Source organism: Xyrauchen texanus, chromosome 45, assembly GCF_025860055.1.
Source record: "Xyrauchen texanus isolate HMW12.3.18 chromosome 45, RBS_HiC_50CHRs, whole genome shotgun sequence".
Lineage (NCBI taxonomy): Eukaryota > Metazoa > Chordata > Actinopteri > Cypriniformes > Catostomidae > Xyrauchen > Xyrauchen texanus.
The window spans coordinates 7,900,035-7,924,165 of NC_068320.1; the positions used below are offsets into that span (position 1 = coordinate 7,900,035).

The 24,131-nt window shown below is 38.9% G+C and overlaps 1 protein-coding gene across 1 annotated transcript in view; it reads left to right on the forward strand.

Annotated features, from left to right (window-relative positions):
• Positions 1-24,131, forward strand: part of LOC127637424 (thyrotropin-releasing hormone-degrading ectoenzyme-like) — a 146,053-nt gene that overhangs the window by 64,849 nt on the left and 57,073 nt on the right. Inside the window, exons 5-7 of the mRNA XM_052118466.1 lie at positions 5,248-5,361; positions 13,440-13,577; positions 14,555-14,620. Coding sequence (XP_051974426.1) covers positions 5,248-5,361; positions 13,440-13,577; positions 14,555-14,620 — 318 coding nt within the window. The remainder of the gene's footprint in view (positions 1-5,247; positions 5,362-13,439; positions 13,578-14,554; positions 14,621-24,131) is intronic.

Genomic DNA, 24,131 nt, shown 5'->3' on the forward strand with positions numbered 1-24,131 from the left:
ATTCGGAAAGGCATGAATAATGAATTCTACTAAATAATAGAAAAAAAGAAAAAAAATGTTAGACTGATTATCCAACAAGCACAAGGATAAATGTTTATTTTAAATATACATATCTACAATGAATATGCAATGCTGAGTCTGTGAAGCCAGTATGACTAAAATTTCCTTCACTTCAAGTTTACAAATATCTCTCTGTTTGATTGAGTAATCCGGTTCAAACAAATAAGGCTGGGCATAGAAATGCATCTATTCTTCCACTAAAAACCCTAAAGACATGTTTTGTAAGTTCTCTTCTCTGGTTTGTGTGCAGCTGTGTTGGGTTCTGTTGTTACTCTCATGGTGGCGGACCTGCTTTTAGATAAACCAACTTTTTTGATGAAAAAAAGTTTTTTCTTGAAAGCCCCATCTCACGAATGGGTGCAACATTACTACTGCTCTCATGGATTCTCATGAACACGCACAAGTCATAATAGTAAATCATGTAAATTGTGCCTTAATTTAAGTAATACATTAATAAGTAAATTATATTTGTATAAATATAGTGAGCAACCTAAAGGCGACTGTGGCAAGGAACACAAATCTCTAAGATGTTTGGAGAAAAATAAGCTTCATGGAAACCAGGCTCACTGTGGGAGTCAGTCCCCCCCTCTGACTACACTCCAAAAAAATATTTTAGCATTTTTTAAAGACGTATCCGTTTAAATTTAATAACACATTTCCATCAAATTGAATTGAATAGTCTTGAAGAAAATGTAATTAATAAAACTGGCAAATTTTGAAAGATTTGAACATTTAATTTAGTTAAAGATTAGGCAGTTCAATTAGATGGAAATTTGTTATTAAATTGAAATGGATACATCTTACAAATATAGGCTAAAATATTTTTTTTTTGAGTGTACACGGTAGAAATATAATGCCAATATTAGTTATTTATGTGTAGAACAAGTCAATATTTAAAATTAGTAAACCAATTAAGTGTTAGGAGCCAATGTTTAAACACAAAGATGTTCTATGAACTGTAAGATTAATTTGAATTATTTTTATTTTTTTATTTTTTATTCATTTTTATAAGGGTTACCAGTATTTACATAGGAAAAGGAAAATAATAAATAAAACAAAACTAAAACAAACATAAAACAATAGGTCACCTTAAATAATACCTTATACTTTGTTTATCTTACATTTATGTATGTTTAGAATTCAGTGTTTTTGTGTTTCATGTTGTGTTAAGGGTTACACACAGGTGTCAATTGCATAGTACATACAGAGGCATGGTTCCTCAATTTTCAGGCTACACAGATCCCATAATAAAAACATTTTTGTATTTGATCCCCAAAAAACAAAACCACAACTAATATCACTTAAATTATTTCCATTATCCATCCATCCATCCATCTTCAACCGCTTATCCGAAGTCGGGTCGCGGGGGCAGCTGCTCCAGCAGGGGGCCCCAAACTTCCCTATCCCGATCCACATTAACCAACTCTGACTGGGGGACCCCGAGGCGTTCCCAGGCCAGTGTGGAGATGTAATCTCTCCACCTAGTCCTGGGTCTTCCCCGAGGCCTCCTCCCAGCTGGACGTGCCTGAAACACCTCCCTAGGGAGGCGGCCAGGGGGCATCCTTACCAGATGCCCAAACCACCTCAACTGACTCCTTTCAACGCAAAGGAGCAGCGGCTCTACTCCGAGCTCCTCACGGATGACTGAGCTCCTCACCCTATCTCTAAGGGAGAAGCCCGCCACCCTTCTGAGGAAGCCCATTTCGGCCGCTTGTACTCATGACCTAGTTCTTTCGGTCATGACCCAACCTTCATGACCATAGGTGAGTGTAGGAACAAAAATTGACCGGTAGATCGAGAGCTTTGCCTTTCGGCTCAGCTCTCTTTTCGTGACAACGGTGTGATAGAGCGAGTGCAATACCGCCCCTGCTGCCCCGATTCTCCGGCCAACCCGTTCCATTGTCCCCTCACTCGTGAACAAGACCCCGAGGTACTTGAACTCCTTCACTTGGGGCAAAACCTCATTCCCTACCTGGAGTACGCACTCCATCGGTTTCCTGCTGAGAACCATGGCCTCAGATTTAGAGGTGCTAATCCTCATCCCAGCTGCTTCACACTCGACTGCCAAGCGATCCAGTGAGAGCTGAAGGTCACGGACCGATGATGACATGAAGACAACATCATCTGCAAAAAGCAGCGATGAGATCCCCAGCCCACCGAACCGCACACCTTCCCCACCCGACTACGCCTCGATATCCTGTCCATGAATATCACAAACAGGATTGGTGACAAAGCGCAGCCTTGGCGGAGACCAACCCCCACATGGAATGAACTCAACTTCGTGCCGAGGACCCGGACACAGCTCTCGCTTTGGACGTACAGGGATTGGATCAGCCCTAAGAAGGGACCCCCACCCCGTACTCCAGCAGCACCTCCCACAGTCTCTCCGGGGGACCCGGTCATACGCCTTCTCCAGATCCACAAAACACATGTAGACCGGATGGGCATACTCCCAGGCCCCCTCCAGGATCCTTGCAGAGTAAAGATCTGGTCCGTCATTCCACGGCCAGGGCGAAAACCGCATTGTTCCTCTTCAATCCGAGGTTCGACAATCGGCCGAACCCTCCTCTCCAGCACCTTGGAGTAAACTTGACCAGGGAGGCTGAGAAGTGTGATACCCCTGTAGTTGGCACACACTCTCTGATCCCCCTTTTTGAAGAGGGAACCACCACCCCGTTCTGCCACTCCTTAGGCACTGTCCCAGATTTCCACGCAATGTTGAAGAGGCGTGTCATCCATGACACCCCTCCACATCCAGAGCTTTCAGCATTTCTGGTCGGATCTCATCAATCCCGGGGCTTTGCCACTGCGGAGTTGTTTGACTACCTCAGTGACCTCCCCAGGGAAATAGAATCTGATCCCCATCATTCTCCAGCTCTGCCTCTACCATAGAGGGCGTGTTGGGATTTAGGAGTTCTTCAAAGTGTTCCTTCCACCGCCCAATAACCTCCTCGGTTGAGGTCAACAGCGTCCCATCTTTGCTGTATACAGCTTGAATGGTTCCCCGTTTCCCCTCCTAAGGTGGCGGACGGTTTTCCAGAAGCACTTTGGTGCGGACCGAAAGTCCTTCTCCATGGCTTCTCCGAACTTTTCCCACACCCACTGCTTTGCCTCCCACACGGCCGAGGCCGCAGCCCTTCGGGCCTGTCGGTACCTTACAACTGCCTCCGGAGACCTCCGGGACAACAAATCCCGGAAGGCCTCTTTCTTCAGTCGGACAGCTTCCCTGACCACCAGTGTCCACCACGGTGTTCGAGGGTTACCACCCCTTGCAGCACCTAAAACCTTGAGGCCGCAGCTCTCCACCGTGGCTTTGGCAATGTAAGCTTTGAACATTGCCCACTCCGGTTCAATGTCCCCAACCTCCGCAGGGATGCCTGAAAAGCTCTGCCGGAGGTGTGAGTTGAAGATCTCGCGGACAGGGACCTCCTCCAAATGTTCCCAGTTCACCCGCACTACTCGCTTGGGCTTCCCAGGTCTGTCCAGTGTCTTTCCCCACCCCCTGACCCAACTCACCACCAGATGGTGATCGGTTGACAGCTCTGCCCCTCTCTTTACCCGAGTGTCCAAAACATATGGCCTCAGATCCGACGACACGATTACAAAATCGATCATCGACCTTCGGCCTAGGGTGCTCTGGTACCACGTACACTCATGAGCATCCTTATGTTCGAACATGGTGTTTGTTATAGATAATCCATGACTAGCACAGAAGTCTAATAACAAACATCCACTTGAGTTCAGATCAGGGAGGCCGTTCCTCCCAATCACGCCTTTCCAGGTGTCCCTGTCATTTCCCACGTGTGCGTTGAAGTCACCCAGCATCACTATGGAGTCCCCTACTCAGGCCCTATTCAGGACTCCATTCAGGGTCTCCAAGAAGGCCGAATACTCTGAACTGCTGTTCGGTGCATATGCACAGACAACAGTCAGAGTTTTCCCCCCCACAACCCGTAGGCGTAGGGAGGCGACCCTCTCGTCCACCGGGGTAAACTCCAACGTAGTGGCGCTCAGCCAGGGACTCGTGAGTATCCCCACACCCGCCCGTCGCCTCACACCTGGGAAACTCCAGAGAAGAATAGAGTCCATCCCCTATCCAGGAGTACGGATCCAGAGCCAAAACTGTGCGTCGATGTAAGCCCCACCAGATCCAACTGGTAAAGCTCCACCTCCCTCACTAGTTCCGGCTCCTTCCCCCCCAGTGAGGTGACATTCAACATCCCCAGAGCAAGCCTTTGCTGCCCGGGTCTGGTCCGTCGAGGCCCACGGCCTTCACTGCCGCCCATATGGCAGCGCACCCGACTCCTGCGGTTCCTCCAATGGGTGGTGGGCCCAAGGGATGTAGAGGGGGGTTCCACGTCGCTTCTTCGGGCTGTGCCCGGCCGGGCTCCGTGACAAGCCCGGCCACCAGGCGCTCGCCGACGAGCCCTCCATCTGGGCCTGGCTCCAGACGGGGGCCCCGGGCTTCCTCCGGGCAGGGTAACTCCTCCTCTTGCCGTTTTATCCATGAGTCATTGTGAACCATTCTTAGACTGGCCCCTCACCTGAGACCACTTTGCCTTGGGAGACCCTACCAGGAGCACATGGCTCCAGACAACACAACCCTCAGGATCATAAGGGCACACAAACCTCTCCACCACGATAAGGTGCTGGTTCCCGGAGAGGCTTTTTCCAGTATGTTGAAATGTTATCAGTACACTGTCTCAATGAATAAGTTAATGCTTCGTTGTAAATATTCTCTACAATTGCTTGCCATCCAAATTTAGTTTGGAGGCTTTTCCTTCAGCCAGCTTGTGGAATATTAATTTCTAAAATTAATCACCACCGGAGTGGTGGTGGTGTAGTGGGTTAAAGCACATAACTGTTAATCAGAAGGTCGCTGGTTTGATCCCCATGGCCACCACCATTGTGTCCTTGAGCAAGGCACTTAACTCCAGGTTGTTCCGGGGGAATTGTCCCTGTAATAAGTGCACTGTAAGTCGCTTTGGATAAAAGCGTCTGCCAAATGCATAAATGTAAATGTAAACTGTCTGTGTAATAGGGTTATGTGGGAAAAGAGGAGACGGGAACCGGGTGTTTCTTTTTTATTAACGAATGTTCATTTTTCTTGTGTAATTCAAACTTGATCTCTATATCGTTTGCTGATTTTTTTTTTTTAATAATGGGTATTCATGTGTTATCTTGTAGTGGTTTGGAGATCTCGTCACTCCAGTTTGGTGGGAGGATGTTTGGCTGAAGGAGGGATTTGCTCATTTCTTTGAGTACATTGGGACGGATTTCCTCTTTCCAAAGTGGAACATAGTAAGAATATTTTCATATTTCAGATTATCAGCATTGATCACTGTAACATGTTTATTTTCATTGTTAATGTTCTTGATTAAGGAGAAAACAAGGATATCCACAAAGGATATTTCATCACTGTAGACACTTTGAACAGATTTTTGTGTGACTTGATTTCGGTCAGAAATCTAGGGGTAACCATCGATTACCAACTCAATTTCACCGACCACATCTCAAAGACAGCATGATCATGTAGATTTACACTCTACAATATCAGGAAGATAAGAACCTTCCTCTCTGAACATGCCACACAACTGCTTGTTCGCTCACTTGTCATAACTAGACTGGACTACTGTAACGCTCTCATTGCAGGCCTCCCTGCATGTGCAATTAGACCTCTGCAAATGACCCAGAATGCAGCAGCACATCTGGTCTTTATTGAACCAAAGAGAGCACGTTACACCACTCCTTGTCTCTCTCCACTGGCTGCCGGTTGATGCACTTATCAAATTCAAGGCTCTGATGCTGGCATACAGCACAGTCACTAGGTCTGCTCCAGCATACCTAAAATCATTTCTGCAGAGCTACACGCATACCAGAAGCCTGCATATGGATATTGAGTGGCGCCTTGATACAAACACAAAGAGGCATCAGATCACTTTCCTGGATCTTTAGTTTCACTGTACCTTGTTGGTGGAATGACCTTCCCAACTCCATCCATGAACCAGACTCACTGTCTGTCTTCAAAAAATGGATAAAGACACATCTTGCCCATGAGCACTTGACTATGCACTCATAATATATATATATATATATATATATATATATATATATATATATATATATGTGTATATATGTATTTATATATATATATTGTTGCACTCTAATCTGTTTTGGAAACTACTATTCTGATGCAAGTGAAACCACTCGTTCATACACCAGACAGTTCGTACCACTGTCTCCTTAAAATGAATCGCTTATGATGTATTATTCCTCTTTTGTAAGTCGCTTTGGATAAAAGTGTCTGCCAAATGAATAAATGTAAATGACTGATTTAGAGTATTTTCATAATTTTTGTCCCCACTAAAAGTCTCTCTTTAGTAGTGCATCAAATGACAACATTATACAAGAAGTAAATGAAAAACTATCGTTCGATCGTACCATCATTATAGAACAAATGTGTCAAATGTAGGCATGCATGTCTGGATCATGATGAGTTTATAAAGAACAAATTGTTACAGCTGTTTTAATGGTAATTATGAGCTCAGATGTAGTTTTACATGTGCTGAAATCATCTTTATTCATGGAGAGATCTGGTGTCACACAGCTCTGGATAAATCCAGTTTCATTTCCACATGAACCAGTGCATATGCCATCATATTTAACTGTGTTTTAATGAAAAAAGACAGTACGTCTATATATATTCATCTCCAGATGTTTAATCTATTAAGAACTGTCAGAAGAGTGAGAACACTAAGAGCATTGTGATTTTGATGAGCCACAGATAGATACCGTATATTTTCATATTGATCATGATACATTCTGAACAACATTACTGTGCCAAGCATTGACAAACTACACTGATAGCATGGTCGTAGCCAGCTATGAGGTCAGGTAATCTTTTAATATTCAAAAATATATTTAGATGCTATGTACAAAAAGCGGGACCGTTCTCACTAATCTGATGAACCTGCTCTGCGCTTGCTGTCCCGAGGTTAACATTGAGTCACATGCGACTCTTTTGAATTTGACACAATCCTCTGTTATAAACCCATCTGATACGAGACACTTAAAGGCTCTGTGCTGAAGCAAGTTGAAACGAGATTAAAAAGCCTGTCATATTAAACTACAGTGGCAACGGTAATTACAGGCTTTTCATTCCACAAATCAGCAACCTTATAGAAATATATCTGAACTTTAATTGAAAAATGTGAATCAAAGTTAGCTTACACTCAGTAACACTTTGTTCATGTCATCTCGGACTTACACTGACACCTAGTGCTGTGGATGCTGCATTATTCAAAATCAGCAGTTTTCAGTTACAGATGCCATTGTAGAAATTCACTATACACAATCAGCCATGATTAATTTTATCAATGAGTGAAAGTGTCCAAAAGCAGGATGGTTACTGAGATTAAGTGAGTAGTATTCAGCTGGTCATGTGATCCTAAAATGGCAGCCCTCATGAAGGCCTGCCCCATGTAGAATAAAACAGCTTTTATAAGGTTACTGATATGAATACAGTACTCATCTCATGTGAGAGGTCATGATTTTATATGTTTCAAAATTAGAATTAATTTCTTCAGGAGTAAAACTTTTTAAGTGCACCTTTAAATAATTAATAGTCTTGCAAAAGGAAAACAATTGATTGTTTTGGATAATAGAGTTAACATAGCCCTAGATAAATTAGTTGTTAATTAACTTTTGCTGTTTTTCTGCAGTTAATACGAGTACATTTTGCTGCCCATCTCAAAATCAATGCTTTATTTTCAAATGTGCATTTCTATGTGACATAAATTCAGTATTAATATTGTTAACTGCATTTGCGATTTAAAAAATGATTCAGTATTATTATTGGTTTCTGTCCTTTCATTTTTATATTACATTTTTTAATGTATAGAATATGTTGCGTTTGTAGGTGTAGTTTTGGTAAAAGTCTTGACACCTCTCCGTGGACCTCACTAATTTTCAAACCCTGGCTGATAGTGCCACAAAATGACTCCCTCAAAACCATAGAATTGAATTAACATTTATGTGACTGTCTCAACCCAAACTACATCTTCAGCTTCACAGAGCTGGAATTTATGTCGAGACCATTCTAATACCACTTGTATCCATGACAAAACACACAGAGACACAAAACCTACAGAACACAATCTAAACCTCTAGAGAAGTGAAAAAGTAATCTTTCACCTCATTTTCTGCATCCGTATGGGTTCACGATTGGAGAAGCACAAAGCATGCCTTCAGTTCTCAATGGTCAGTCATCTCAGTAGGTTCAATGTTTTCTCTGCAAGTTTTATAACAGCCAAAAATTATGAGGCCATTTGATCTGACCAGGTGTGCCCAATACTGCCAACTCCAACTCATAATATTCCTGTATATCATCTGAACATTATTAATGTTTTATGTGGATTTCTGGAGCTCTGAGTCAGAGTGAGATCAGGACATTCACTTTGTTCCATCATTTAAAAAAAAAAATGTAATATGAAGAATGTGATGTGCAACATCACAATGTGCACAGTTCAGTTACTTCCCCAGACTTTCCCAAAAACACTTGAAGTGCTCTGTATAAACATATTTCTTACATTTCTTTGTAAAATCCACCTTTAGTTATGCTACCAAAAGCAGCTTCATGAAATGATCTGAGAACAAACAGTTATTCCTCTAGGGCAGCATTTGTTTGTGTGTAATGGTGCTAACAATTAGCATAATGCTATTCTAGTCCAGACAAAACACCCATCTGCTTGAGTGACCAATAATGCAGCTGTTTTGAAGAAAACACTTGAAGCTCCACTAGTCAAATGAAATAAGTATGCAGGTCATCAGCATAACAAAGCATAGCACAGTCCTCTGACGTTTACTGTCACTGATGGTCTTTACTGTTAATTAGCAGTTATGCAGATTAAATTCTGTTTGTATCTTCTGCTCATTATGAGTCAATGACTGTGTTTAGTTTTATCTAGCAACCATATTATTTTGAGCCAACGGTCGTGACTCACAACTGATGTGCCCTCTACGGTATTTACATATATAATTTAGAGGTATGGACGGGGTCAGTTAAAATGGGTATTTTGCATACATTTTACCACCATTGTATGTAGGGTAATTTGCACGCATGCTAAATTTAGGGTCTCGAAATATGTGAGCTATGGACTAGATGAAACTGTCCTTTTTGTGACTTATTAGGTAATGAATTGTATAAGGGAATTAGTCGCATTCGACAACCCTTATAAATTAGATAAATGACAAATAACTAGATTTTATGTCTTTAATAGATTCTTAGATCTAGTTGTATCTGTCACAATTTCTACTGTACGGAATTAGCTTTAATAAGATGATTAATTCACTTATTGGAGTGATGTTATTCTCATAGCTTATTGAAAATAATATTACACATTTTTAGGTACAGCTTTGAAGCGAAATCTTTCAGAAACAGGGATGAGATTATTTATCAAAATATACCACAGTCCTGTCATCTTTGAACAAAGACGAACTTTATTACTATTCTAAACATAAATCTAATCTAACACATATACACATGAGACAGGTTGGTGAAAAGTGACAGAATGTGACATAACTGATCAATACAGTGAACATGAACTCTACGGAGTCTGTTGACAACCTTAAGAACCATTTATCCTTCTTTGAGTCTACATCGGATTACCCAAATCATTTGATTAATACACCAGCGCTTTGAGCACAATATTGGAGATGTACTTGCGTTCTTTGTGTGAATTGGTTCTTGGTCGAAAGTTCGTTCCGTCAATGTTTTGATCTCTTTATGATCGAGTTTATTGTCTGTATGAATTATTTTAGCTGTGAAGCGAGGCCTTCTCACTCCTTCTAGGGACGTCGAGTCCCGAGTTCCCTTGGATCTCACATGGGAGAACCTGGTCATCAGCGGAGCGACCAGACGAAGCACGTGCAGGCAGAAGAAGAGCAAAGAGCAGCCAAGAGACCGAGTTGAAGAGACAAGAGCGAGTGTTCTTCATGTTTGGAACTATTTGAACTGAAATTGGCCGCATCCCCAAAAGTGACTTTTCAGATTCACATGGTCAACTGGGCTGTCTTTTCCGACAGTTGAGTTATGGTCCTTTGTTTCAGACTCTTAAACATTTCCCGCTTAAAAATAGTGCATATTTAATCATTAACTTTATATCTTGCAAATGGTACAAGAGACATGAAATTCATTGTCATCAGATGTTTCTTCATACACAAACAAATGTTTACATACTAAACATGACATGTTTTATGGATGTTATACATGTAGGTAATAAAGCATGAAAATCTCTGGTTACAAAATCATATTGGTTTTACACATCATTGCATTTTATCAAGTTAAACCTTATAGTTACCTTTCCTAGTAGAATGAGATCAATCATACAGAATTAAAGCTTATATTTATCAATTATAAGTGATTGCACATCGCTACACACTTTTTAAAGTGTTCCATCAGTCTACAATCATTAATTTGTCAGGTACAAATATTACCACAGTTCAAAGTGATTTTCAGCATTATCTAGCAAGGCTAGATTAAGATTCAATTTCTTATAGTTGTGCAAATCTGATGGTAACCTTGCACAGAAGAAAAGTCTGCTTCAACTGGGTGGGGGTTCTTGTGAAGGCCTGTGATTTACGACGTTGACACATTTCAAAATGAAAGGCTGGGTTTTTTCAAGATCCAGATATAACTTGTTTCAATTCTTATGCAAATATAATCTTACAGCCCTCAATTGAAGACAGTGTACACTGGGCAGAGTGCTAAAACAGCCTATACATTAAATGACAGAGATTTAGTGCTTATTGATTACAATTGCAGTTGATCAGCTGATACATGGAAGGGTGAGTTCACCATCAAAACTTGACTAGTGAAGCTGGTTGAACAAGGATGTTTTGCTTGGAAAGCTAGCTAAAAAGACTGGTGACAAAACCAGCAAGCACAAAATATACTGGTCTTTTCTTCAAGGTATGACCCTATGAACCATGAGTTCCACATGTGAGCTGCACGTATGCGCTCACATACACATTCACACGCTGACCTTCCTGTCCCATCTGTCCCAATATTTCATACCTCTCTGCTCAAAACACCCTCTTCATGGGGTATCAGTCAAGCAGAGAACATTATTTTGGGAAGGTAATTTCAGGAGTGATTAAATCTTTCACGTCTGGCGAGTTTTGATGGAAACTCTAAGTAGCATGCTTATCAGATGGCTATAACCGTTTCCCTGCCACAAGATGGATGTGATTGCTGCTTTTAGAGGGAAAGGACTCTAAAACAGGACTAAAAACATGGAGAAATATACTAATATACTGTAGTGTTTCCAATGCAAAAATAAATATCTAATGTGTTGAAATGGTGGGATTTCATGTAATTAAAATATGCTGCAGGTCTCTTCACCTGCTCATCACTTTTGGACTGCTGGTTTTATTTCTCTTGTTCATGATGTCATCTGAAGACTCTTATAGAAGCTGGTTACCCATTAGGCATTGCTCTGAGCTGCTTTAAAGTTATCAATCTGTTTTTATCTTTGTGTTTGTTTATGCCCAAATCTGGTGATTAAAATACAGTATCTTTCTTTGTTGGATTAATGTCTTATATAGAATTTATAATTAAGCTTTCAAAGCTTAAATGAGCAATAATTATTCTTATTCATAATAAATACACATACACATAATAAAAGTGTAATAAAGCATTTATGTATCAAACCAAAACTTCTTTATAACACCTGGTAGTTTGCTAGCTTTGTTATCCACATTTAAATACTATGCAGATCAGAATCAGAATGAGCTTTATTGACAAGTATGGTTACACATACAATTAATTTGTCTTGGTGACAGAAGCTTCCAGTGCACAAGCAATACAACAACAAGACAGAGAAACTAATAAAAATGTGAATAGAAAATATATATAGAAATACACAAAAAGACTATATATACATACAAATCTGTTATATACAGATGCAAGGGATTGCATGACAGTAGAATTATGCTATGTTGGATGAATATAAATGGACTGTTCATGAGATGGATAGCCTGAGGGAAAAAAACTGTTTCTGTGCCTGACAGTTCTGGTGCTCAGTGCTCTGTAGCGCCATCTAGCTTACCTTAAAAAGGTAATGGGCTGGGTGAATGGGGTCCAAAGTATAGTTCTTGAAGGGAGGGCAGGGGGCAACCAATAATCCTATCAGCACTCCAAACTGTCCCTTGTAGTCTTCTGATGTCCGATGTCATAGCTGAACCAAACCAGACAGTTATAGAAGTGCAGAGGACAGACTCAATGACTGTTGTGTAGAACTGTATTAGCAGCGCCTGTGGTTGGTTGAACTTCCTCAGCTGGCGAAAGAAGTACAACCTCTCCTGGGCCTTTTTCACAATGGAGTCAATGTGGGTCTCCCACTTCAGGTCCTGTGAGATGGTAGTGCCCAGGACCCTGAATGACTCAACTGCTGCCACAGTGCTGTTTAGAATGGTGAGCGGGATCAATGTTGGGTTGTTCCTCCTAAAGTCCACAATCATCTCCACCATTTTGAGCGTGTTCAGCTCCAGGTTGCTTTGACTGCACCAGACAGTCAGCCGTTCAACCTCCCTTCTGTATACAGACTCATCGTCATCTTGGACAAGGCAGATGATAGTAGTGATGCCTGCAAACTTCAGGAGCTTGACAGAGCAGTGCTTGCCAGTGCAGTCATTGGTAAACAGGGATCACTAGATGAATACTCAGCAGTGCTGTTCGAAAGCTGTGCCAGCTCGCTTCCCTTGCCTGTGCATCATACCGCGCTTAAAACAGCTGCGCCTCTCACTAAAATGTCCAGCAAAATGTCAGAATAGTCCAAAACTGGGAAAGGATTGTCTGGTATGTGCTGTCGAACGTTCAGCAGCTCGTCCCTGGTAAAACTGATTGGAAAAAAATGACTAAAAACAGGACAAACAATAAACAACAAAAACAATAAAAGAATTAGAGAGCTTCACACTGAGGCTGCCATTCGCTGTGCCATCTTGACTGACAAATGATCTAACAAGATGAGCAAGTAATAAAATAATGAAATCTTAATTACGTTTCTTTTTAAAGTGCTATTATGAATTTGGTCATTCAGCACAGGGGTTTTGCTGGAAGGCCCATTATGAAGACATTTTGAACACGAACCTGCTGTTTAATGCTTTAATATATAATACATGTGATTCATATTTAATCGATTTTTATATAGTTACTGGCATACTGCCACTTTTAAATGAATAACAGGAAAACAATGTGATTTCAGAAACATATTTCACAGAAATGTGCAGAAGTGTGGTATTTCATTGATGGTATGCTACAATTAAACATTAATATGGTCTCTCTCTCTCTCTCTCTCTCACACACACACACACACACACAGGAGAATCAGAGGTTTCTCACTGATGTTCTTCACGAGGTGATGTTATTGGATGGTTTGGCGAGTTCTCATCCAATCTCTCAACAAGTGTTTGAAGCCACAGACATCGACAGAGTGTTTGACTGGATCGCATATAAGAAGGCAAGAGCTTCTCTTATCATCTGTATGGGTTATTTGTTTTTCAAAATTGTACATAAAGGATCATTCATATTCCACTACACTTTTTTATTATGGTCAGCCAGTAGAAGTGAAAATAAATACTCTTCAAAACACTAAAATACTGACTGATGTTAAGAGTTCATTTGTGAATCATTATAATTTATTGAGTCCAGTAAATTAATTAGTGCTGTTATACTCTTCTTCAGGCACATGACAAAAATTGTTAGTCGAGGGGAAGAAACTGTGAGGTTTTGTGTCCTCGGGGACTCTAATTTCACAATAAACACTTAATCTCACACTAACTTAATCTATTTAATGAGCTCTTTCTGAATAGAATGCACTTTCTATGACTCCAGCATCCAATAATATCACATGATAACAAATATCTGAAAGACATTTAAAGGCACTAAAAATGTAAAGAAAATATTTGTCCTCTATCAACATCCAGATGCAGAAAAATTATCTTTAGATCCACAATCTAAAATCCGTCACTCATTAGTGGTTTGTGATTTGGTGCTTGCAAAGGGACTCAATCCCCTTCCTCTTTGTCTCACAGGTTGTGTGGTGTTCTGAAGTCTCAGTCTCAGTCTCTGTGACACTCAGCATTTCTCATCTCTTCCCGCTGACACACTAAACACTCTGATATCACACATCACATGATTCCCCTAGTGCTAACTGGAAGTGACACATGAGAGATGGGGATTCTTGGAAGCTGGATGCTGTCAGATGAACATGTCAAAGTCACTTAAAATCAAAATGATACAGAACAGTCGCCGAATTATAAAACAGCATGAAATAGTACAGAATTATTACGGATGCATTTACAGTAAAGATCTTACAACAGCAAACATAGGGGCAAGACAGTAGGACACTGTTTTGAAAGTATAGCCACAAGACTTACACACTTAAGAATTAAATGTGTGTCTGTTATTGAATGTTTGTTTACTGTGTGTGCGCAGGGAGCCGCTCTGATCCGTATGCTGGCTAACGTCATGGGACAGCCGCTATTCCAGAGAGGGCTCAATGTAAGTCAATAGTTGCTTCTCTTATACTTTTTATGACCTAAGGTTTTTTGAATTTGTTATCTCCAATCGGCTTGCTCACATGTGGTGTGTTAAGCCAGGGGTGCTCACACTTCTGTGGCATGAGATCTACTTTATCCATTATAACATTATAGTAAGATCTAAGGCAGTGTTGTCACAAAACCAACATTTCTGGTGTCGGTACCTATACCAGAGAAATGTGTCATTTCTCGATACCAAAACTGATACTAACTCATTTGTTAATTAGGTCAAAATGGTTTTGAGCAAGGAATTATTCAAGACAAGGAAACTGTTGATATCTTGCGTGCCTGATTGACAACTCATGATAAAAAACGCAATGAGCGATTAAACCAACCATATTATAGCCTAGCTTTGCAAACATGTCTTCCTAATTGTTCATTTAAAATGATACTATTTATTTACGTTCACATTTATCATATGGTGTATAGTTTATGGATCATGGGCCGACATAAAGACAACCTCAAAATTGACAATTTACAGTACAATAATTAGTGTTCTTAAACATAATTGCACCAACTGGGAAAAGTTTAATTAGAAATAAATAAGATAAGGTCCCTTCTAAGTGACTTCAAATTAAACACCATTTTCCCATAATGCAGTGCGGTATTCAAATGTACTTTTTTCTCAGTGATTTGTTGTGTTGTGACAGAAAATGACCTAGCCTGCATTGATTTTATAGTCATATATTGAATGAGTATCTTATTGTTAGAAACTGTTAAATCTTTTTACAGTGCAGTAATAAAATAACAAATTAAGAAAACAGTGCTTAAAGTTTCTAACTGCATTTTTCAAGCAAACGTTTTGAAAAAAAAAAAAAAAAATAATATATATATATATATATATATATATATATATATATATATATATATATATATATATATATATATATATATATATATTTTTTTTTTATTATTTTTTTTTACGTACTATATACGTAACAAGTATTGTTGGGGAATTTGACACTGTGAGTGTTAAAATAAACACTTTTTGGGTGAACATACAGGTCCATCTTTGATGGTGTTCAATTAACACTGACCAAAGTGTTACTTATATGAAAGTGAACACCCTTTCAGTGTACTGTACAATTTAAACACTTCAGGTGTTGAATATTTTATACTTAAGGGTGTTACCATTAACACTCAATGGTGTTGCATTCCAAACACGGTTACACAGGGCACTAAAATTTGTTTTAATACTGATGTTTTATACTTAATGTTAAAACAGCAACATAAAAATTATGATTAATTCATATTTCAAATGTAAACTAAGTATAAAATAAAAAAAAGGAAAAAAACTGACAATCAGAATGGGAGTTATGCACGTATTGAAACAATACAGCTTAAAATCTAGAAAAAAAAATCCTCAAATTTAAAAACAAACTGTGTTTAATGCTGAAACAATACAAGATGGGTCGTCCTTTAAAGCATCAATAACTTTTAATAAAAAAAATAAATACATTCAAACTTCCTTCATATCATTAATTACATCTATGTGAATTGTTGAAAAAATACATCTCTGTGTATAAATGTCCTTGTTCACTATCCATAGTTTTGAGGCATTTAGTAAATTAATCTGAATGCATGAACAGGTTCAGTAAAATGTTACTTGAATTCTATTAAAAATATACTGTACGTGCTCTATATGTTACCAGTAATATATTAAGTATTCTTCTTAATGCACTGCAAATAAAACATATCATCATGGATTTGTAGTTACACTTAACTCCCTTTTCACTTGATTATCATAATTTCAAGCTTGATTACATTTGATAGCATTCTGCACATGAGATTGAAATCATGATTGTGAAGATTTATGGTGAAAACAGTGTTATATTTTGTTTGTTCTCACCGAATATCGATTAGATCACTTGAGAATACATGGATTAAACCAATGGAGTCTTATGGGTTTCTTTTAAGCTGTCTTTATGTGCTTTTCAGAGCTTTAAAGTTTTAGATCCTGTTGACTTGCATTAAATTGACCTACAGAGCTGAAATATTCTTCTAAAAATCTTTGTATGTGTTCTACATACACATCTGGGATGGCATGAGGGTGAGTATATGATGAGAGAACTTTCATTTCTATCAGGAAGACTCACAGACTTGAGTGAGATTTAAGATGACATTTATTTGTTGAATATAAAACAGAAAAGTAATGTCTCTCTTTGGTGTATGCCCCATCTGGCGGTCCGAAGAATTTGTACTCGAAACCGTCATATCCTGCCGGAGATAGGAGGCAGGGGCGAGGAGCCTACCCCCGTGCAGAACCGGACTCAACCTGTGATGGCGGGGTGGTGGAGGTTGCCGTGTTAGCACGCTGAAACAGCCATGTGATAGATTGTGAGCAGACTTATAAAGCAACGGCTTACATGTGATTGGCTGGGAATTACCCCGCTAATGGTGCAATGATGTACAGCTGCTAGTCTTCCTGCTAGAACTACGCTGCGCTTACATTTTTGGGGGAACTATTCCTTTATCTTTTACACTTATGATGATTGGCTGGATTTAACAGGATTGATTTAGTAAATTGTCGTCTAAATAAATGTGAATGTAAACGTCATATTCTTAAATTAAAATGAGCTTAAAAACCTCATAAAATGCTTCAAGTGAAGTAATGTCTTGACAGAATGAGATTCTTGATGACCACAATGTAGTACTTGAGCACGTCTGCTTTTGTCCTTCCAGTTGCCAGTACACATGGCTGCCAGACTTGATCCTCCACACTTCTACAGAACTGAACAATCAATAACTTAATGTAATGAGAAATTCCCTCATACAATATTTAAATGATTAAATAATGAATTAAGACTTATTGCTCCATTGTAAGACTTTAAGGCCTTAATTTTATCGAAGTTCAATCAGACTGTAAGACTTGCAGAAATCCTGTGGTTTTGATATAGACAGGCCCCCCTCATATCACCACCAAAATCCCCTACCTGGGAAGACAGTGAATCAAGTTTTTGTATCATACAAAGACTATTCAAAGAAGGAAATTGATCATAAGAATAAGAGTGTAAGAGTAAATAGTGTAACAATGTCACTATCTTTCTGCAGTAACAATAAAGAAATAAATCCACAATGAAATTTCAAACTACGTAATAACTGAACAGATTGCTATTTATCACCATTAACTTAGTACTATTATAAAAGAACTATGCACCTAATACATTTGACATTTAAACATATTACAGACATATAAACAAATGGAGGCAACTGGAATATATCCCTCATCCTACCAACCTATTTTGCACAACAATAAATGATAAAATAGGTGTCAATAAAATTACCATCATGTGTAGATAGATCATATGTTGTCAGAGATTTAGGAAACATACTAAGTTAAAATACTGGCTTCTCCGAAAACAATGCTACAGCCAGTAGGTATATTCTACTTTGAAATGTCCGTTCCGGGCCAGAATTTCTGTTTGTGTTTTGGCCTGTGTAATCCCGCCTACTGTCCATTTCCCAATAGTATTTCAACACCCCGGATTGCCAGATTTGAAACACCACCCAATTGAAATCAGTGCATTTGCAGCATTCTGGGCGGGTGTTCAGAGCGGGTCAGACACTAATCGCAGGGTTGGCAGTTCCATTACCAGCTCTTCCATCATCGGTGTGTTAGTGTTGGTGTGAGTGTGTGTGTGTGTGTGTGTGTGTGTGAATGGGACACAGAGTAAAGCGCTTTGTTAACCGCTAAGGTAAAAAAAGGTCCCATATAAGTGAAGACAATTACCAAGTTAGCTGGCAAACACCGCGTCTTGCAGCAATGGAAGCCATCAATACATCTAGGTAACATTGACAGAATTATAGAAAATCCACATGAGCTGGTTTGTAATTTGCAAACAAATAAAAACATTGCAAACTTTTACATTAGCTGATCAACTTACAGTGTAAGGCTCGTTGCATGCCATTGTCAGTTTGCTCATTCCTGTTGCGTGTCCTCAACCTGGAAACCAGTGTGAGCTACGAGTCTGGGGAGGAGGGGTGAGGGAGACAACTCTCTCCTATATTTTGAATTTGGACTGCAATACCCAATTTAAATGCTTGAAGTCAATGTTATATATTGCTCCTTTAAAAGAGTTTGTAGGCTTGCTTAATTAAAAAAAAAAAGGTTTTTATTATTATTATTCAACTTTTCAGAAAGATTCAGGGCGCCTTTACATTAGAATTTAAACTGTCACAGATCGCCGACTAGGCAATTTTGTCAGTAGGGATGTTTTTGCAATAGAAAATTTTGAAAATGTCCACACCATCCAAAAATAGTTTTCTATCTGTCAAACGCTCCATCTGAGTTTTCCACAGATGCACCACCCTATTGAAATCAATGCATTTGCAGCGTTCTCTGACAGAGCATAAACTTCTGGGATAAAAAATTAACACATCGAAATGTCATTACATTCACAGAAATGTACTACTACATTATTTCAAATAATCGCATTATTTTCATTTTTCACCAAATGATTAAGGCAGTTGTTATTAATGATCCATTCGCCATTTAAGTTAACTATTATATCAGCACATGGTAACAGTGTAGGCGTTTAAAATTTCCTTATTCTACATTAATATGTAAGTAAATTTATAATGGAATTAGTCATGTTCGACAACCATTATAAATTAGATAAATAACAAATAATTCGATTATTTGTCTGAATAAAATTCTCCACCATTAAAATCGTAATACAACACCTCGTATCTGCTCACAATCTCTATCGTAAGGAATTAGCTTTAATAATGGAATTATGATTAATTCACTTATTGGAGTAATATTATTTTCATAGCTTATTGAAAATAATATTACACATATTTAGGTACAGCTTGAAGCTAAATCTTTTAAAAACAGGGATGAGATTATTTATCAGAATTATACCACAGTCAAATTATCTTTGAATACAGACAAACTTTATTACTATTCTAAACAAATCTAATCTAAAACATATATAAATGAGACAGGTTGGCGAGTAGTGACAGAATGTGTAGTAAATTATCAATACAGAGAAAATTAACTTTATGGAGTCTGTTGACAATACCTTAAGGACCATTTTTGAACGATTTGCAAAGTATTTAACTAATACACCAGCACTTTGAGCAAAAGTCTTGGAGATGTACTTGCGTGCCGTTGCGTTTCCTTGCATTGCGTTCTTTGTGTTGCTTGGTTCTTTGGCTCTTTGTCAAAAGTTCATTCCGTCGATGTTTTGGACTCCATTATGATCGCGCATAGTTATTGTCTGTATGAAGCAAGGCCTTCTGCAAGGAGAACTTGCGACTTCCGTTGGGTGTGTGAACTGTAGAGCGAGAGGCTTCCTCTGGACTTTTGGTGCCCTGAGTTTTCCTTGGACTCTACATGACATGGAGGGTCTGGAAGAAGCAAGTGAAGCTTCCAAATAGAATGTTGCAAGAGAGAAGTTCAGCAGAAGAGGAAGATGAAAAGAAGCGAATTCTTCCTTGGTTAGGAAAACTTTGAACTGAAATTGGCCGCAACCCAAAGGTGTCCTGAGCCAATCAGAAGTGACTTTCCAGAGTCACATGGTCAACTGATCTATCCTGCTTCAGAGTTGATTTACGATCCTTTGTGGAGGATTCTTACAAACTCCCACTCAAAACTAGTGCCTGTTTAACCATGAACTTGACAACAGTAAAAGAGACATGACATTAGATGCCGTCAAAATTCTCTACGTAAACAAGCAAGCATTTACATACTAAATATGACATTCTGTCATGAATATTATACTGTAATGTACTGTATGTAACAAAAAATGAAAATCCCTGATTACAAATCAATACATATTTTAAAAGGTACATCAGGCTCTAATCATTAATTTGTCAGTGAAAACAGTGATCACAGGTCAGAGTCATTTTCAGAATGATTAAGTAAGGCCAGGTATTGTGTACATTGTGGGTTTAAATACATTCTGTACATTTTAGAGGGTTAAATCAGCATAGTACAACATTCATGGATTCCTTTTTAGGTGCTGTTTGCAGGATAATAATCATGATGTCTTGCGATCTGATGATCTGATCGTGACCCTGAATTCCAGGGAGCGTGTTCTCTGTCTTTTATTGCTTGTGACCCCTGCACCCAGGGGCTTCTTTGCAAAGATGGTCTTAATAGCAGTCTAGGCGCCATGCATGTGTTTTTATGTCTCTCTAATGGCTCGGTGGGGGTTCTCTATGATCTGTGGAATGTGTTGTTGTGTTCATTTGATGGCTTTGTTCGTGGATAATCCTACATAATAATCCTACCTTTAAGTACACAACTAAAAATAAATAAATCTCTGTGTTTTAAGATCAGTTTATTTTTATGTAATATCTGTAAAAAAACAATCTGGTAAAATTAAATGTATTTATTGTTGAGTTAAATATCACCATTGTTTGGTTAACACATTGTACATTCAGGGTGTTTATTTTAGCATGTTTGTCTGTACAGTAATGTAGTTCGTGGTAGCAGACAATATGAAAACTTTCAGTTATTTGACTTCCCATGTACTCTGAAACATAGCAAGCACTTAACACTTTTCACTCGCAATAACCAGTCATTAACAAGGCCCTCACAGCAGGACTTCCATCAGTTGTCACAACCAGCCGAATTTCAACTGTAAAATTTGGTAAAACTTCACGGTTCCCTTTGCATGTCCGCTGAATTGAGGTACGTATTATAGACGTTAACGGTTTCATGATACTTGGGTCTGTTTTTTTCCCTAATACATCTTTTTTTTTTTTTGGCCTGCCTTCCTAAAAGTAGCACACAGCAGTAGCGTAGCTGATCTATGCCTCGATTCCCAATAACAATCGATCATAGCAGTTAAGAGCATTTTCTACGAGCGATTTTACGAAGGTTCATAATTTTTTTACATGCTTTCCCAAAACTGCACTCAATATGAACTTGCACGGATGTGCTTTAAGTGCTATTTATGAGAGTCGCCGTACGTGCGATAGTACTGAAATGTGAATGTTAGTGCTGCTCGTCACTGTAACTTCAATATTTTTGTGCTTAACTTTACAATCATTTTTAATTTACCTCGCAAATATTTGTTTAAAATATTGTCTTAAATATTCTACCTAATTAACTACATATTTACATATTATTTTACAATAATTTTGTGCAGAAGATCTATTTCTTTTACATTAATCTGCATCCATAATCAGTTGTGCATGTGTTATATTTCGTTCACACATTTATCTCGATATGAACTGTTCCAGGATCATTGAAGACTGTGGAGGGCCCTAGGATCCTGCTAATTACAAGCATTCATTGAATATTATGAGGTTCACCATGTTATCACACAGCGCAAACAGTGCTGCCGCTCCCTATAAGCAGACTACGCTGTCTGTGTAGGGCACCAACTCCCTAGTAGGGCTCCATCTTACCCTAGGAGTGCACCAGAAAGTCCACCAGCTGCCCTTACTCGCACATTATTCAAGGACCCAAAAGCAGTTGCTGAGCACAAATGATTGCTTCACGTTCATATCACACGATTATTGTTATTATTATTAGATTTGTCTGTTAAAATACAAATAAATAAAACATAGGTATCCTGATATTAAAGTTTTAGCATCTATGGGTGTTTAAATTGTATTAGGTGTAATTCTGCGATTGTCCTGCAGGTGTCTACATAAGTCTATGTGCTTATGATGCACTTAGCGCTGTACGAGTACTCCAGAGCACTCTTAAATCTTCGAGCATTTTCAAGTGCTACTTAAGTAACGATGATTTTGGGAAACTGGCAGCAAAACTAAGATGAATCTTAAGATGGATTTTACGATCTTCTTAGGCTTATGATGCTTTTGCGAAATGAGCCCCTAGTCTTCCAAGACCAAATCCTGTCAATATGTCCTTCCTCCATTAACAAGCTATTCATTCAGAGTTGTCATGACTGAACTGTATTTGTCAAAGTTTCTCTTAATAGTCACACAGTTACACTGCACGTGTGTTCACAGGTTTTCTTTCTTTTCTATTAATGCCTTATGAATATGCTTAAATGATGTATGCATGAATTATACATTCTGTTTTATAATTACACATTTAACAGGATTCTGGTATAGTATCTACAATACGTTTTAATTCAATTCCTCACTTGTACATTTTATTTTTCTTAAGCTCTGTCCTCGTTTCATCCTGTAATTAAGATTTCCAGGACAGCTGAATGTGTTACAACTAAATCTCACCATTTTAAACATGACTATCTCAACACATTCTCATGCTCTCTCTCAGGTTGTTCTGAGTGTCTCATGTGGTTTTGCTTTAAGCTTTTGGGAGATTAAACAGCCATCTCAATTTACATGCTTTTCTTATCTTTAGAGCTGCGACAGCTTGTCACTGTGACGTGCTGCTATCACGCTTGAGGTGAAAGACACAGTTAAATGTTAATTTTAAGGATACATTTTTATATCAATCAGAAAAGTTTCAAAATCATTCTCTAGTAACCTGCTGTTTTTTTTATGGCTTTCAAGCTGTAATAATCACAGTTTTGTAGTGTAGTTCCTCTAGTCTATTGTGCTATTATGAAACACATCAGGCGACTCAAACAGCTTCATTAAAGCACATACTGTATGTGTAACATTGTGGAGATGTTTTGATGTCAGTAGGTGGATGGTTCAGGGTTGCAGTATCAGCTTGAAGACTCTGTTGTGCTTTTTGTTTATTGTCACATGACCATCTGCTCCAGAAGAATTGTTTTTGAAGCTTGTCCTGCGTCACATCTATCAGTTCAGTCTGTGTGAGTACAAGGGCATATATTAGAAGGGATTTTTTTGGTGAAGACAGATGGATGGATGTCTTTTATTACAGATGAGTGGGAGTCATAAATGAGTGTGAATGGGTTTGACAGCTTATACAGCTGACTGGAGGTGAGGCTGTTATGATAAAGTTTTTCAGTCTCATTTCTATCAGAATGACTCACAGATTTTAGTAAAGTTAAGATGACATTTATTTGATGAATATGAAACAGCAATGAAATTTATCTCTGGCGTAAGCCCCGTCTGGTAGTCCGAAGAGATTGTACTCGGAACCGTCAGAGATAGGAGGCAGGGGCGAGGAGCGTACCGCCATGCAGGACGGGACTGAACAGGTGACGGTTGGGTGGAGGAGGTAGCTGTGTTGGCACACTGAAACAGCAATGTGATAGATTGTAAGCAGACTTGGCTGATACATGATTGGCTAGGAGTTACCTAACTAATGGTGTGATGATGTACAGCTGTGTGTCTTCCCGCTAGAATTTCACTGTACTTACATTTACACACACTGATCATCACTTTCAAACACACTTTTACATGTATCATGAAATTAAATGTAGGACATATTCATTCCTGCTGGAAATGTGAAATGGTTGACCTATGAATATCATAGGACAAGTGCACTGTTGCCCTGGATAAATAAACTTCATCTTCATTCTCTGAATGTGATGTGAAGCTGCAGGAAGCTTCTACTGTGGATTGAGTGCCTCGTATTTGTATTTGTCAGTGCCAAGCAGGTGTCTGTC